Raw genomic sequence first — 18,644 nt, forward strand, 5'->3', positions numbered from 1 at the left:
TCTAAGTGGAGTCTTGGCAGTGTAAATTCAAGTATGTAGTCTTGGCAACGTAAGTCTAAGTGTGACTTGGCAAGGTGAAAGCCCCGGAGTGAGGAGCTCTTGACAATGGAAGAGCTAACAACAAGGACAAGGTCGATGGAAGCTCTTGAAGGCAAAGAATGAAGGTGAGGGACGCAAGGATGGTGGAGAAGGCTAGAAAGCTAGGTCTAGGTTGGTTGGGCAAGGATGAGTGCTGAGTCAATGTACTCGAAGGTCAAAACCCTAGGGTTAGGGTTTGACCAGTCGATTGGTGGTTGTACCGGTCGATTGGTATAGGCTCAGCCGACTGGTCATTTAACTGGAGAGCGAACAGAATGTCTATGTTTGCTCAATCCATGTGGAGTAGTCGACTGGTACTTGTATCAGTCGACTGATATCAAACTGTTAGGTTATAATGGTCGAATTTCACAGAGGACCACAGTTTGTGTTTTCTCCCTAACTCTATTTAATAGAGCTTTGGGTGGTCGGCTATGGTTGACGAAATAGAGGTGGTTAACCCCCTACTAGAGTCTTCTAAGCTCTCGTGTGATCAAGTGTGTTTGTGCAAGGTTGTGGCGAGGTTTCTCCACCCACAAGGAGTTACTTGAGCTAGTCAAAAGTTGTCCGAGAAATCATCCACTGATGGATCAGAATCATCCACCTTACAAACAGTCGTAGAGTAGGAGTAAGTGATCTCCGAACAACATTATATGAACGTGTGAGGTTTAGTGTCTTTCTTGTTCATTATGGTGCTTAGGGTTAGCTTTCTCTTGTTAGTGTTGCTTGTATTTTCACTGCGTACTAACAAACGTAGGAAGCGACGATTTGGGTGAGAAGCTATTCACCCCCTCCCTCTCTAGCTAGGCATCAAGGTCCCAACAGTATCTTCGGCTGCTGGCAAAGTGTTGAAGGAAAGACTTCTTGAAATCCTTGAAGCAAGTAATGAAGTCGGAAGGGAGCCAATCGAACCATCTTTGTGCCGGACAGGAGAGAGTTGTTAAAAACACTCAGCATTTATGTTATCAATGTATTGGTGCTGCAAGGCAACATTCTCAAACTTGCGAATATGATCCTCCAGATTGAAGGAACCTCCATACTCTCTAATTGGCAAAGGTCGAAATCGCTTGGGCAACTTATCTTCTAGAATTTCTTGCAAAAAAGGAACATCCAACCGCTCAGGCACTACTGGTGGCAAGAGTCTTGCCACGTTTTGAATCCTGTGGCAGTGGGTCTTTAGTGGAAGACCCCTGAGATTGCTCGGCTCCGGTGTAATCTTCTACGGGTGCTCGAATTAATGCCCTAGGAAACTCCATTGGATGATGCATAAGCTTGGATCGTCCACCGATGGTTAGTGACCTCTCGACTGACGTGGCAGGTGCAGTGTGTGCTTTAGAAGGGGAAGGATTTGTTGTTTGCTACTTTTGCGCCAGTGCTTATGCTTTGGCCAGATCAAGGCCTTCTTGCGACAAGGTAATAGTTATTTTTTCGGTATCATCCATCTTCATATTCTAGATCAGGCAGAGAAGTTGCCATAGACTATGCCAAATTTGATCTCGTCTGGAAGTTGCGGAGAGTAGACTACTGGTGAGGTGTTGCTGGTGTTGACCAAGAAGAGGACTTTTTTTCAAAGAACTCCAAGAACTACCTACAAATATCAACAAACACGAGAGAAAAATTGTCAGTAAGGGGACCAGGGGATCCCTAGCATAGCTACTTCGACCCCGATGATCAAGTCATAAAATAGTAGTGGCGTAAAAACAACAGAAAGTAGTAACAAGTAGAAATGGGTGTGCATGCGTACCTGTACCAGCGAAAAATGACCCTTTTTATAATGTATCTTGCAATCTCCGCATTTAATGAAACATTATCCTATTGTTAATCAATTTGTCTCATCACCATACTTACACCACATCCAGTAGTCATATCGCATGTATGGAAAGAGTATATTGCATATTTGTACACTAATATAATTTCTAATTTTTTGACAAATTTATGTGTTGTATTAATGGCAAAAATGGGCTATTGAATCGGGAGATCATTTGGGTCGTTAGTTAGAAGATAGGATTCTCAGAGAGTCCATTCCTTTATCTGGCATAAATGAACTGTGGTGACGTCCCCAAAGGGAGTAGAGGTCTATGGGTGATTTAGTAAGTCAATATTGACTCTTTTATCGCTTATCTAATCGATGTAACCGGTCGGGGGAAAGTCCGATCCAAGCTAGGAGTGGAGCTCACAGAAAGTCTGTCTGATCGATTGAGCCGATCGGGAGAGAATGGGGGGCAGAGCTCCAAGCGAGTTCGGTCCAAACTGGGAGTGAGACCTATAGAGAACTTATCTGATTGGATGATCCAATCAGGAGAGAACGAGAATAGAGCCCTGAGTGAGTCCGATCTAAATAGGGAGTGGGACCTATAGAGAATTTGTCGTTCCACGGAAGAGTCTTTCCTATTCATCGTATCTGATAGAGGCATAGAGAAATTGAAGAAGCAAATTTCTGAACAGGAGCCATCGAAGACCGCAGTCAAATTCCAATGCGAGTCGCAAACTAGAAATTGTGTCGATGTTACAATTTAGCGGTGGGCGGTGGGCGGTGGCCGGTGGGCGGTGTTGCTGGTGTTGACCAAGAAGAGGACTTTTTTTCAAAGAACTCCAAGAACTACCTACAAATATCAACAAACACGGGAGAAAAATTGTCAGTAAGGGGACCAGGGGGTCCCTAGCACAGCTACTTCGACCCCAACGATCAAGTCATAAAATAGTAGTGGCGTAAAAACAACATAAAGTAGTGACAAGTAGAAATGGGTGTGCATGCGTACCTGTACCAGTGAAGAACGACTCTTTTTATAATGTATCTTGCAATCTCCGCATTTAATGAAACATTATCATATTGTTAATCAATTTGTCTCATCACCATACTTACACCACATCCAGTAGTCACATCGCATGTATGGAAAGAGTATATTGCATATTTGTACACTAATATAATTTCTAATTTTTTTGACAAATCTATGTGTTGTATTAATGGCAAAAATGGGCTATTGAATCGGGAGATCATTTGGGCCGTTAGTTAGAAGATAGGCTTCTCAGAGAGTCCATTCCTTCATGTGGCATAAATGAATTGTGGTGACGTCCCCAAAGGGAGTAGAGGTCTATGAGCGATTTAGTAAGTCAATATTGACTCTTTTATCACTTATCTAATCGATGTAACCGGTCGGGGGAGAGTCTGATCCAAGCTGGGAGTGAGGCTCACAGAAAGTCTATCTGATCGGTTGAGCCGATTAGGAGAGAATGGGGGGACAGAGCTCCAAGCAAGTTCGGTCCAAATTGAGAGTGGGGCCTATAGAGAACTTATCTGATTGACTGATCCAATCTCAGCCAATCAAGAGAGAATGAGAATAGAGCCATGAGTGAATCCGATCTAAATAAGGAGTGAGACCTATAGAAAATTTGTCGTCCCACGGAAGAGTCTTTCCTATTCACCGTATCTGATAGAGGCAGAGAGAAATTGAAGAAGCAAATTTCTCAACAGAAGCCATCGAAGACCGCAGTCAAATTCCAACGCGAGTCGCAAACCAGAAATTGTGCCGATGTTACAATTGAGCGGCGGGCGGCGGGCGGCGGGCGGCGGGCGGCGGGCGGTGGGCACTGGGTACGGTGACAGATTGTCCAAGGAAGAATTCAAAGCCATGTGTGATGAGATTGAGGGATGCGATAGAATTAGTCGGGGCAGGCTGTCGGCGGTCCCGCCGCTATCTTTGACTGGGCGAAAGGCATGGTGGAGAAGACGACGAGGCAACGCCGGAGATACGGCGGTATTGGAGGCCGTCAATGCTTCGGCGCCACGCGAAGCCTTACGGGGCGCTTTTTTCTGCACGTGATTAATATTATTTTTAATCACGAGAGTCTATTTAATTGAATTTTATTTAATTTATTTATTATTACATCAAGATATGAATGTTATGCGTGAGAGCAACAAAAATACAGAAGATTATTTAAACATTTATGATTTATACACCCCCAAAAACAGACTGTTTAATTTATTTTTTTTATGATTTGTCACTAAAATAATTTATGATTAAGCATTTATTATTTGTCACTAAAATATCTATAATTTTGTGTCTGTTTAAGCTAAACAAGTTACCTTATTTATGGTTTACAAATTAAAAGCTATGGTTACATCGTAAAAAGGTTAACTCATTTATAAATGTATACGTATTAAATCAGCTCCATTAGTTATAACAAATTAATTATTTAATAAATAAGTTATAAGTATAATACATATGTTATAACATATAATCATATAGATTATATTTTAAGATATATAACTAAAAAAAAGTAATATGTTTTTGCATTTAAAATTTATTTGTTCAATTAAACAGGTTAACTCATTTATAAATGGATTGTGTGCAGATCATAAATTTGAATATATATATATATAACAGATTAAGTTCGGTCACAAATTAAATGGAATCTATTCGTGATCTGCCAATATAAATTGCAGCCTCTAGCACTTATCCCACGACAACTTTGTTTACACAAGTCACTTTATCATAAGGACTATTTTAGAAGCATTATGCCCTAAACACCAGCATGACTAGTGAGACTGCATCATTGTCTGACGCAATTCTTTCATTCACACCATACCAACATTGATCTATATTATAAACATTTAAACATTGAGAATTAGCAATGAAATTTACAATATCAAGCGCACGTCTATGATGGCATCAAATTAATCTTGCAATCCGAATTACAACATAAACTGCCACAAAACTGAACCCTCTGAAAAAAAAAATGCTATAGTTCTACCTGAACGCTGCAACAGCCTATTTTGAAATTTGAAAACATGCATGGAAACAAAATATGTCACATATATCATCAATGCCATTTTGCCAATAAAATCCATTAAGTGCTACATGTCGCATGTCAATATCGATATAGGATGATCCTTAAGCAAAATCAAAGAAACGTAACACCACTGGGATTCCACTCAGAGCTAGAAGGCTTCCCTCATTGACATAGAATGCCCAGGACTACTAGATAATCTAAAATTCTAGGCATAAATTACACGTCCAAGGATTTCATCAAGTAGCAAACTCATCAAAGATAATCTAGAACTTGAAATCTTTCTTCTTTGATTTTGCTTCCTTTTCTTTGCGTTTCCTCTTATTTGCAGCTTGCTGAAGTTAAGAAGCCATGAGGCAAGATCAGGAAAAAATGATATTAACTGAATATACAAACAGGAATAAACCACAAAAAGTAGCAATAGGCAGGGAGCAAACCTCCGCAACCATGTCACTGAAGTCTTCCTTTTGGTTCCGTAGTTTCTCTTCCTCTCGTGCTTCTTCGTACCTGATACAAAAAGAAGAAAAAATGCTTAGAAAAGATTTGGACAACAATCTACTCTAAGAAGCAATTGGCGCATCTTACTTGGCTGCTAAAACATCATCCATGACTTCCAGCTCCTCGGGTTGTATAGTGACATCAACCTTGTCTGATTTCTGACCGCGTAGAAGATCAACCTAAACAGAAAAGTGTAAACATCCATTAAATCATTTCAGTTCTCAGAGGAAAAAAGAAATGTTGTGGCCAAGAACTAAAAACTAAGAAAAGAACCAGAAAACTATCATTGAAACCTCACCCTTTTGGGAGCTGCTTTATCTTGTGCCCCAAGCACATAACTATTCACAAAAACAGAAATTACATCAGCAATAACCAAATTGCATAGATTAAACAATTAATCAATCCCTGAATATGATAAGATGGGCAAGACTAATGTGGAAAACATACGTATGTGTGGTTCCAAGCAAAGTGCCAGGAGCAATTCTTTCTTCCTTCTCTTCAAGAACCTTCAGAGAAAAACCAACAATGTGAGAAAAAAAATAAGTGTCAACATAAGGAAGTGCTACATGAATGGAAACTTGATTACTTGATAAAGTGGTTTCTCAGGCTCCTTGCGCTGTTGTTTCCTTAAATCAATGACATCAGGTGTTTCTACACCAGTGGGAGTGCTGAAAACCAAAAGAATAAGTTAACATAAAGGTCAGATAGAAACATCAAAGATAAGAAAGAACATAAAGCACCTCGAAAGGCTATCAACAGACTGAATGCCAGCCTCCAATTCCTCTTCTTCCATCTCTTCCTCTTCTTCCTCTTCTTCTTCTTCCTCCTCCTCTTCCTCAAGATCTCCCCAGTGTTTACTCCGATCAACTGGCTCTTCCTAAAATTGAAAAAAGAATAGTAAATGATAGGCATCCACATGATATTAAGATGGAAAATCTTGATATTCTAGCTTCATTAACAGTCAATGAGATTGCCGATCAAGCCAATTTCATATTTTATGGAAAAAATGGGCCACCTCATAGATGAGTTGATCCTGCTGTTGTACCCCGAAAACATCACCATACAGTGGGCGTCCATGCTGTCCAAGAAAAAGAGAAGATAGATCATGACCATAAGGAGTGAATTTAAAAAGGCAATACAATTATACAAACACTGAAGTAGAGCAAGCAACACTAATGATCAACTAGAAGATCTTACTTCATCAACAGGAGGTTTACCCCAACCTCCAGGATGATAACCAAAGCTGGCTCCAGGAGGGATGGGAGCATTTAAACCAGGTATCTTTAACTGGGGGTAGGATGGAGGAGGGCCATACCTCTGTAGAAAACTAGTAGCCATTAGTTGCCTTATAGTAAAATTCATACAAAAATTGTGAGGTTAATATAGATCTATGCAAATGACCTGCATATTAATAAGCCATGGAGGTGGTGCGCCATCAGGCATCCCAAGTGCTTCTTTAAGTTCCTTTGACAACATACCTGGCTTCATTTCCCTAAGTTTAACCTGCAATAACATAAAATTGAATTCTGATACAACTAAAAAGACAACGGCAAGTAAAATCTTCACAAAGATGCAACAAAATTATAAAGAAATTATACACCGAACACAAGATTTCAACAGTTATCATAATCTTAATCTACCATTTAAAAATTTCAGATGTATCCAAAAAATGTACTTTAATTCAAGGTTTAAAATTTCGATCCATTCGAGGTTTCGCTCCCAGATTGGAATGATACAGTTTCGGTACCGTATCATGTCGTGCCGATGCGATTTCGATATATATATATATATATATATATATATATTGCATTTTTAAATCAAATTTATTTAAAAAATTATATATTTTAAATTTTTTTAATAATTAAATTTTTAGAATTATTTATAATATTTTAAATAATTTTATAAAATTTTAATCTATTTTTAATTTATAAAAGTAATTTAAAGTTTGATTTTAAAATTATTTTAATTTATATAAGTATATATTATATAAATTATCTTTATTTTACTTTAAATTTTAAGTATTTTTAATAAAAATAATAATATTATATATTATAATTATATTAATTAACTAACAATTTATTTAATTAATTATTAATTTATATAATATATAATTTTAATTTATATAATAATTATTAGAAATTATATATATAATATACTGATTTTAATTCAAACTTTTAATAAAATCTAATTTTTCCTCACAGTCATCGATTTGCAATCCGCCTCCTCCCCTTCACGATTCTTTCTCTCCGCCGCCTCACCGCTCCTCCCCTTCACGATTCTTTCTCTCCGCCACCTTACCGTCGCCTCGCTGCCGCTAATCTCTCGTTGGTGGCCTCACCGAGCCCGATACTTACATGTAAGTCTTGATTCCTTCTTCCTTCTATTGCACGCACGTGACGCACACAATGATGGTGCACCCGAAATTGTTGCCCTTGTTGTGCTGGTGTCGGTCCCATGTCATAATGGTAAAAAGGCAACGCGGCTCGAGATTTCATTCATTGCTTTGATTACATACTATAAGCTCCTAGTGTGCGGATTGCTATCCCACAAGTTGGCACAATTGATACTTATATGGGTGATTGCTCCATAGATCTTGGGATCAATTCCGAGGTGCAAAATGTCTCATTAGGTGCCTAATAGTCGCTATGCTAGACAAAATGTCTTTCATGATTTACCTGCCTAAATCTTGTCATAAGGCCGGCAATACAGAGCCTCTTGGGTTGAGTAATATCACCTTTGGTTAATCTTATGAACTAAAACAATACACAACAATGGCGTACCATCAATATTTTAATGATCAGAAAATATATGTGTGCATCCTTTCAACAAGCTGAAAGCATAACAATATTCTAGCATGAAAAATAGAAAAAAAAAAAAAACAAGCACAAGATAAGATAAAAAGACATGGTATGTGCCTTATGAAGGGTCAACCATAGGAATGGAGGTCCAGTTTACCATGCTAAGGTTATTAACTTAATCCATGAATTTTGAGCGAACTCAAATATCTTTGAAAATAGATTGCCACCATTATCTATTTTCAAAGATATTTGAGTTTGCTAAAAAAATTCAAGCAAAAGGACTAATAATGTAACAAGCATTTCAGTAGAAGTAAAATCTCAAAAATAGATACATAGAAACAGATATATGATTAAAAAAAACTTTAACAATAGCATGTACATTGCACAAATATGGTACCTCAAATTCTTTTCCTTCATAGTATAGATCTCCATGGGTTGTCAACTTTGGTTTAGTTTGGTACTTGAAAAATGCATCATGCAGGACCTGAAAACCAAAATAGAAGTCAAATTTTTAAATGGTAACTAGTTGACTCTTTGAACCATTGAGGTATGAGTATCAAGATACATTTATCAGGTCGGATCAAGGGGATCTAAGAGTTCAACATTGCATAATTTTATCAATTTTGTGTCATGCTGATACAGGTATGTGGTAAACAAAGAGCTGGGTAGCTAAAATAGAAAAACAAGAGAACAATGGAATGTGAACGTCAAAAGTTTATCATAATCAATCTATATCTAACCTGATAATCTATATCCATCTTCCCCATCTTTGGTTGCATGCGTTCACGCTGTTTTTGTTTCAGCTTCTTGCTATCCTCTTTCTCAACATATGCCTACAAAAATGAATTAAACAAATTAAGACCAAAAGGCAATAAAGGATTTGGAAAAAGATAAAACATAATCAGATCCACCAATAATCAATTCTCTATTTCCAAACTGATTGACTATACGAAAGACCAAAACAAAGCAATCTCCAATATAAATCAGCTAAATATTTTCTTAGTACCTGTCTTATCTTCTCAATGCCAGTCGCAGCAATAAAGTCAGGGAGTTGAAATGGCTGTTTCTCAATACCACGCTTACCCTATCAATTACCACAAGACACATAAAATCCAAATACATGAAAATATACAAATCATAAATTAACTGCACTATATTCTATAGACAAAATGCAATTGAAATCTGTGGGAGGTTTCACATCTCAAAAAATCTGCAATAACAAAAAGAACATAATTCAGTTCAAATCTGATGCATAAACATTTTGACAAGTAACACAATATGCATGTTTCATATGTGATATTAAGGTATAAGCAAGTTAACATCACCCATTTTATAAACCTTGGATTCTAGTCTAGTACTTATCCTACTTAGTACTGAAGGCATCACATGCATCTACCTAGACATGACCATCCTATCATTTTGCTAAAAGAGAAAGCCCTCAAAGGCCCTATGGCAGTTACCATGATGTCCAGCCTCAGTCATTGTTACAGCTGGTTCCTGCAAGAATTATGTACAAGCATAAGAGGGGTGTCTTATCGACTCCATTTGCCCCACCCCTCATGCAGAAATTTGCATATAGACCCTCCTCCAAAATAAGCAGCATTGATAATCTAGCTTATGTGAAAGAGTGACTAACCTGAAGGAATTTCCTTTTTTGACACCAATGCCGTGGAACTGGCACAGTATTACGATATGACTTAAGAAAAACAAGCAACTTTGGATCTGCTGCTGTTGCATCCCAGACCTTGAAAAAGATGAAATAGAAACATTAAAAGATTCTCAAGCAAAAAAAAAAGTCCAAACAAAGGTGAATTAAACTGTACAGATCGTACTCCTGCAAGTATAATGAGCAAAGGTATCTGCAGAAACATGAATCAGATAACTAAATAAAATAAGATGAGAAAAATAGAAGAGGTCCGTGCTTACAATGGTCATGTAAGAATCCATAAAACTTGAATCCTCAACTGTACCCAAATATATTTGTACAATAATACAAAGTCCCACAGTAAGTCAAGAAGCATCATAGTTGAACAAAAGAAACACCTTCATTTGTATATAATAAACAAGAACCATATTAGTAAACTCTCAGTAGTTGAAAACATTTTTCACTGGAACAAATTGTTTTCTGTTGTGGAAATATAACGGAACCATAATTTCAAGGATTCTAACAGTTAAATAAGATACACACAAATCCCAATACTCAATATGATTAATTGGATAAGTATCTGATCCTTATGTTCCAAAGCATAGGAGTGCAAAAGGAAAAATAAAGGTGGAAAACTTTCTAGGAGATACCATGAACCATAATGCCTTAAATTCTGACAATGAAGCAACACATATCTTAAAGCTGCTATCCTGTTAATATTAAAGGCATTTAACAATTAACCTCAATAGGCAATATGATTAATCACATGACAAGTACTCCGATCCTTGTGTTCCAAGCATCGGAATGCACAAGAAAACATAAATGAGAAAAACCTCTTAGGAACTACCATGAATCATAATACCTCTAATTCTGACAAGAGGTAACACAAATCTTAACTGTGCATCTTGTTAATATTAACTTACTTTTTTTTCAACAACTTGTTTTACTCACTGACTTATAAGAAGCTCTGTTCTTTTTCCTCTGACAAATATTAATAAAAAAAATAAAACAATAATAAACTCACGGTGTCTAATGAGTGATTAAAAAACAACTGCAATGTATCCCTTGTTACTGGACATTCCATTACAAGGGGAAAAAAACCATTAAGGAAGCTGGTGTCAACTTGATCTAATAATTGCATTATCGATTTCCTCCTGATTCGAAGGTTCTCCACCATCATTCTCCTTAGAGACAGTAGAATTGAAGATAATACCATTACATGTTAGCTATTGTGAGTAAAGACTATTATTGGCTAAAAGAATCACAAGACTCCAGTGATGTTCTTGTTCCTCATTGGCAAATAATATATCAATAATAGGATTTAGAGTAAGTTTAAATTATCTTCTCAGATATCAATATTTATTGTAATATATGGATAACACAAAAATAAGAACCTTGAATTTAATAATGCATTCTTAATCCTAATCTGGAAGCTATTGCTTTATTCCATTAAATTTAGAAAGGTGTATGAAATATTATACACAAAAGTACATAGGATATATAAAGATAGAAATATATGAAACAAGAAATTTCAAGAAAACTAGATACCTCAAGGCAATGGTATTTTGCATTATCACAGACAAGCACACAAATCTAAGCATACCTCAACTACATCTGGCCTTGAGCAAATTTGTTTTATTTCTGCAATCTTCATACGCTTTTGAAGCTACAGAAACATGAAACAGAATAAGTATAAGCACACTTTCTCAAAATACAAAACCAGTTAGCCATTTCTGACCCTTTTTTTCTTGTTTGATAGTCCTTTCTCCTTCTGATGAGACTCCTGCTCATCCTCTTCTGAATCAGAATCTCCTTTCTTGGCTACTGCATTGCCAGTGGTTTCATCCTTTTTGATATCATCCTGCAAGGACAACAACACCAAGCATATAAAAAAACTAAAGAAAAGAAAAGAAAAACAAACCCATCTTCGCTTAAGAATACTCTGCGAACACATTATGAATATACCTCACCACCAGCATCATCCCTGAAGTTGAACTTCTCAATAACACTCTTAAATTCCTCTAGCAAGCTCGCATCTATATCAGCCTTCTCAGGAACATACTCCACCTCCACTGTCACATCAACCTGAGAGAAATCAAGTCTTTTGTTATCAAACAAGATCGCTTCAAATCACGCCTTCGAAATATTATCCTATGGAATGGGTTGTTTAATAGAATAAGTAAATTCCTTTATTTTCTCTTATTAGTTATAAGACACAGTAAATAAAATTAGTCTCCTTTTTTTTTTATGACAAGGCACTCTTATATGCTTATAAATAAAAATATCATGTGGCCATTTAGCATCAACCAAATGTAGGTTAATGAACTAAAAGCTTTTAGTTATAGGAGGTCGATTGTCTCAAAGTGATCATCCCCTTTCCTTTTCTTGAATTTTCTACAACATAAGGCACAAGTTCATAGCAACTTGGTATGAGAGTAAGGTTGCTCATGCTACCAATTTCCCTACATCAACAAGCCCCTCACCACCACCACCACCACCATCAATCGCCTGCACCTACATAATTGATTCCATTATTATCATCGTACTGTCATCCAGAAACCACATACATTATTCAATTATGCATGGTCTTAACCAAACTTCAAGAGAATAAACATTAATCCAACGTGACAAGGATTCTCAACTTGATCCAAAATAGGTTGTGGAGTTTGAACTAAAGTACGAAGCTGAAATTGGCAACTTGAAGCATTCATAACATCCCTTATCATAGCAGCAAATGGATTGAAGGATCGCCTAGATAATGGCAAGTTCAAGCAAACCAACTTAAGGAGAGATAACTCACTGATCTTGACAACAATAACAACAACAATGTCAAGCTAACACTCATAAAGATCATGACAAAATCCTCTCACATATGAAAGTGAATTTTCCTCATTGGGAGAGCTAAGATCCTACTAAGTGGATTTCAAGAGTTGAGAAATTTTTTCACTTTCACACACTAGATGATGCAAACGGATAGCATTTGTGAACTTTAAAGACTATGTCATCCAATAGTATGATTGGCTCAAGCCATGCCATGGGCATCCAAAATGGGCAGAATTTAATGAAGCACTGCTCATCCAATTTGGCACTTTTGAGTATGAGAATGTCAATGGAGAATTAGTCCAAATTTGACAAACTACAATAGTGATTGAGTACTAAGGACAATTTGAGTGTCTCTCTGAATGAGCTCGTGATTTGTCATAAAAGTAATTATTAGGCGCCTTTATTAAGGCACTTCACTTTGACATATGACAAGAGGTTAAGATATATCAACTTTGTGCCATGAAGGTTGATTTATCCTTTGCAAGATTATAAGAAGAGAAGATCAATGATGAAGGGCATAGAAATAACATGGCAGTTCATAAAACCACATCCAATCACTTAACATCTTACAAACTAATAGAAAAGGAGATGAAGAAACGAACAATAAAAGGAGTATGATAACATTATAATGAAAGGTGGCAGCGAGATGATTGCTGATTATTGGTGATTAAGTCAATAAAAAAAATGATAATCCCAGTTAGTCTCATTGGCTATCCCTGGGGGTGACCGGTCCGGCCCCACCGAAGTTTTCCACCGGCCATCAGAGTAAATCGGGAAGTGCGCGTGGTAGCCAACCCAGACGTCGAGCATCCTTTGATTGCGCTCCCCATTTGGAGGAAAATTCCTGCAAATACGCCGTAGCTGGGGATCGAACCGCGGATGCCTGGTGACAACCTGGATGTCCTACCGCGGCACCATGCCCCGGGGACGTGATTAAGTCAATAAAGAACTTAGAGGAAGAAGATTATCTTAATGAAGATAAATAGTAAGAAAGTGTCTATAAAGTACAATAATGCTATGGCAATACCAGTTTATACCTTAGACAATCTCCACAAACAGTGAAAGTATAAGGATTCAATCAACAATAAGCAGTGGAAATATTTATATATTTAGGAAGCACCAACAATTGTTCAAGACTTGACCATGGTAAGAAGGCTTGACAAAAAAGTGAGAACGGCATCACCTTAATGTAAGGTGGTTGGTAAAAGATCACTTACAATCCTAGAAAAGTCTGAAAAGTGTGGTAACATTAAGATTATTTTTTGTCAACTTAACCACACAACTGTTTCATTTACCTTTAGATGGAACACCACACTTACCTTCAGATGGATGTGATGTTGTATTCGGAGCACAATGTTCAAGAACATTAGAAGACATAATGGGAAATTTCTCCAAATTGTAAATGCACTTCTAGGACTAAAGAAAAGTAATCCATATAAAGGACAAGAAATAAGATGATGCCACATCAATCAATAGTCATCAAATAGTGTAGTTACTAAAAAAGATTATTACATTTTCCTCATGCAACTTTCCATTAATAAAGAGTTTAAAGATACACTCCTAGCTTTCGAAGAATTGAAGATTCTACTTTTAAATTTTCTATTATATTTGTCAAGCTGAAGAGGCTTCCTCCACCACACTCACATGGCCACTGTATATCTTTGCTACCTTTGCTACCTGGGGGTACTCTAGAAAATGTGAGCTCTTATTGCTCTCCTATATTTAAAAGGAAGAAATTGAGAAAATTGTACAAGAGACGTGTGTAAATTACCATGCACTTAATCAGACCACAATAAAAGGACAAACTCTATCATTGAGGAATTGCTTAATGAGTTTGGAGGTGACACATTCTTCTCAAAATTGGATCTTCACTCAGGCTACTATCAAATAAGAGTCCACCAATTAGACATTCAAAAGATGACTTTTTGGATTTAAGATGGTCATTACCTTACCTCCATACATTTTTATAATTTTTTTTACAACATTCTTGTCCATAGTTCATCATTTGAAGATCATCTACATTGTCTCTATGAGGTCCTCACTCTTTTGCGTTAATGGTCTCTTTTGTGAAATGATTTAACTATGACTTTGAGACAACTAAGGCAAAATACCTTGGACATATTGTTAGCAAGAAAAGAGTAATCGACCCCTCAAAAGGTATAGGTTATGAAGGAGTGACCCACTTCAAAGAACATCAAGGTAGTACGAGATTTTCTTGGCCTATCAGTTTCTTATTACAAGTTTGTGATGAAATATAAAAATATCAATGCTCCATAACAACATGAAGGATACATTCAAATGATACCTAGAAGCGAAAAAAGCATTTCACAAGTTAAAGTTAGTTATGACAATGGCACCCGTCTTGTACTAACAAAGTTCACAAAGCTATTTATCATTGAAGTTGATGGATCCAAAGGTGGCATTCAAGCAATTCTATGCTACAATGATGCCCCTTACTTTTCTAGTAAAGTGCTTTCTCATCATGAGTAGATGTCTATCTAAGGATGGACATGTTGGTTACCATACATGACATCACAAAGTCAAGAATGTATCTTCTTGGTTGACGCTTTATGATAAGAACCCATAAAATCCTCAAATTCCTTCTAGATCGACATCTCTCCAACATGGAAATGATCATATTGTTGTCTACAAGAAAGGTATGGAAATTGGATCAAGAGATCGTATAAATGATCATAAAGTTGTCTACAAAAAATGTACAAAAAAAATATGTAGTTGATGCTCTATATCGTCTCCTAATGGATAGAAACTGATGTTAGATATTTAGTGAACATCGATAACATAAAAAAGGAGATAAAGGAGCATTCGACCACCCAAGAATTCATTCAAAGCCTACTACAAAACTCATCCTCAAATCCCTGTATTATTGGGATAGAGAACTTTTGCAATATACTAGCAAATTTTTCAAACCAACAAACTTTGGGGAAAAGAAGGCAATAGTTGAAGAATTCCACTTCTCACCATGCAGCCATTTTGGGTTCCTCTGCATCTATAAACAAATCCCAAGAACCTTCTAACATAAAGAGACAAAAACGAGCATTAAGAATTTTGTCGTTGAATGTGAAATTTGCCGACAAAATAAATGAGAAAATATAGCACAGTTAGACCTTCTTCAACCCTTCCTTTACCATTACAAATATGGATAGTCATTTTTATGGACTACATAGATGGGTTACCAGCATCACAATGAGAGACTACTACCATGGTGGTTGTTGATCGCTTTACAAATTATGTGCACCTATTTGCTTCGTCATAACTTTACACAAATGATCATGTTGCCTAAGCAATGGCTGATCATATAATCAAAATAAATGATCTACCAAGTCATATTGTCAATGATGAGATTCAGTGTCGTTGAAAATTTATAGTAGGGGAACATAAAATTTATTTAAATATAGATGATGATATAGTAGGGGATAAAACCTATTGGCGTTGGAGGATCCATATAATTGAATCCACCTAGTGGGATATGGCTTGGTTATTGTTGTTGTATAGAGATTGGGTGTGAACAAGTAAATTTTTAAAATAGCTATTTCGTTTGCAACCCACCAAGCTTAATTTTAGCATATTATTACCACACACAAAAAGATGGGCAAATAAGGTGGTTAATCAATGTCTAGAAAACTATTTGCATTGTCTGACCACTGAGAACTTCCATGGGTAGAATGGTGGTGGTAAAACACAAGCTACCACTCAACTACTATGGTTCCTCTACAAGTTATATCGATGTACACCTCTGTTAATCAGCACATATACATATGGATGAACAGTAGTGCATCAGATTGACCAAAACCTGTGCATTTGTGACAAAGTGTTGCAACTTCTGAAAAATAACTTAAGTGATGCACAAGCTAGAAAGAAACAACTAGTAAGCATCATTTAGAAAGGAAGTTCATAGTATGAAATTCCATTTTTCTAAGACAACAGTCATACAAGCAAGATTTAATTCATACTTCAACCTATACAAAGTTGTTGTCAAAATTCTATGACCTCTACAAGGTGCATTGGAACTCTTGCTTATTGTCTTGAGCTTCCTCAAAAATCCAAAAACACCCTGTGTTCCATATGTCTTACTGAAAAGAAACAATTAGGTAACAAATTTACACCTCAACAACTTAGTAAATTCCGATGAGACCATCAAAGTTTCAACCACGGTATTTCAGAAACAAGGTTTATGAAGAAAAATAATTAAGTCATAGTCAACTTATTGATTCAATGGGGCATCCTACCATCAAAGGTGCAACATGAGATTCATGTGCCACTATTCAAAAAAGGTTCCTTCCTAAAATTTAGTCATAAGCATGCTCGAGGACATGGTTATCTTAAAGGATGGAATGACACGATCCACAAATAGACATAACAAAATCACCTTTTAAAATGTTATCCACTAAAATTGTAGATTAAGTAGTCCTTTATTTCTCTCTTATTTGTTATAAGACATTATTATTAGATTTTTTTTTTTAATTATTGACAAGACACTTCTATATGACTATAAATAAAGGCATCACGTAACCATTTGGCATCAAACAAGTAAGTTAACAAATTAAATGCTTTCACTATTGGAGGTCGATCCCCTCAGAGTAATCATCCTCTTTCCTTGTTGCCTACAAGATAGATAGGACTTGAGTTCCTATCACACAACTATCACAGAAACCACATGAGTACTGAAATTTGAGTCTCGAACACCAGAAAATGCAAAAATATAGGCCATGATAACATGTGTGAAGGAGATAAGAAACCCTAAAAAGTGGCATATGGCGTGGGGAAAATGGATCGGTTGAAATTCTTCAAAAATTAAACATGAATATTAGTTCTTTAGATCGAATAACAAATATATAGAAGGAAGTTTCGCAGATCTACACTATATTCAACAAAAACCCTAATTGTTCAGAATATCAACACCTAAAGAGGAGCACACCTCGGTGTGAGAATCGGAGTTCGCCTTAGCACCCCTTTCTATTTTCCATTCCTGAGAAACCATATCCTCTCCGAGATCTTCCGAGCGAGACGAAGATTGTTTCTCGTTCTTTTTCTGCTTCCGCCTCCTGCGGCGGCGCTCGCTCTCGCGGGCTTTCTTTTTCTCAGCGGAAGCGGTGAAGGCTTTCCCGGTTAGAGCATCTCCCGTGAAATCCCCGTTAGGGATGGTCGTCATGGATTGGTGCGCCAGCTCGACGGCTGCCATCGTTGTGCTCAGGCGCAGAGGAGGAGGGGAGGAAGGGCGAAGGCAGGCGAGAGCGCCAGATGGTTCGACGGATCCTCTTCCCCTCGATTTATACGGCCCAAAACTGCCCGTGGCTTAAGTCGAATCAAGTTGGTCGCCCAACCGAACCGCTCCAATCAAAAACATAAAATTAAATAAAAATATGCACGAGAAAGAAAAAAATATAAGCAATGCTGATAAAAATATTTTACATAGTTTAAAATTGTTTGCTAACAAAAATATTTTATATATAAAAATAATAATTTCTATTAAGCCTCTTTGGAGTTTTTTTTTGGTTTCATCTAAATGAGTGATTTTTATATCGAGGAACTTATAAAAGTGATAAAACTAAACACCATTAGAATTATATGACGGTGAATTACCATTGTTGCTTGTTAAGGTATTCATGTCCAACGCTAAGAAAAAAATTATGGCAAAACAATGGATCATTTAGGTAAACTTGTATATTATTTAAATCACATATTTAAGTTTGAAAATTACCAAATCATATATCTCATATTCATTTTACTTCTCCATATTATCACTCGTGACCCAGTTGCGTGCATCCGAATCAAAAGAGAAATCTTAACAACATGTGATTTTTCTTCGTGACATGCGTCCGAACTAATGTCGATGGTCAACAACAATGCACCTTCTTCATGAAAAAGCTGAATAGATAAAATCTAAACCTAAACACCGGCCAATGAATTTTAAGACAGATATATACAATTCTATATATACAAATATGTTACAATTATAATACAACAAATATATATCCACAACTATATCATATATAAAT

At 36.6% G+C, this 18,644-nt stretch overlaps 1 protein-coding gene across 1 annotated transcript; it reads right to left on the reverse strand.

Annotated features, from left to right (window-relative positions):
• Positions 1-4,891: 4,891 nt before the first annotated feature.
• On the reverse strand, positions 4,892-17,899 carry LOC122033324 (splicing factor 3B subunit 2-like). Its single transcript, XM_042592329.1, has 18 exons — positions 17,564-17,899; positions 11,770-11,889; positions 11,543-11,665; positions 11,408-11,470; positions 9,796-9,903; positions 9,166-9,243; positions 8,900-8,992; positions 8,557-8,643; positions 6,763-6,864; positions 6,559-6,678; positions 6,377-6,439; positions 6,102-6,238; positions 5,948-6,029; positions 5,809-5,867; positions 5,660-5,699; positions 5,449-5,540; positions 5,301-5,370; positions 4,892-5,198 (listed from the first exon to the last, which is right to left on the reverse strand). The coding sequence occupies exons 1-18, from the start codon at positions 17,825-17,827 to the stop codon at positions 5,130-5,132; spliced, it is 1,770 nt and encodes a 589-aa protein (XP_042448263.1). The 5' UTR covers positions 17,828-17,899; the 3' UTR covers positions 4,892-5,129.
• Positions 17,900-18,644: the final 745 nt, after the last annotated feature.

Source organism: Zingiber officinale, chromosome 11B (assembly GCF_018446385.1).
Source record: "Zingiber officinale cultivar Zhangliang chromosome 11B, Zo_v1.1, whole genome shotgun sequence".
NCBI classification, from domain to species: Eukaryota; Viridiplantae; Streptophyta; class Magnoliopsida; order Zingiberales; family Zingiberaceae; genus Zingiber; species Zingiber officinale.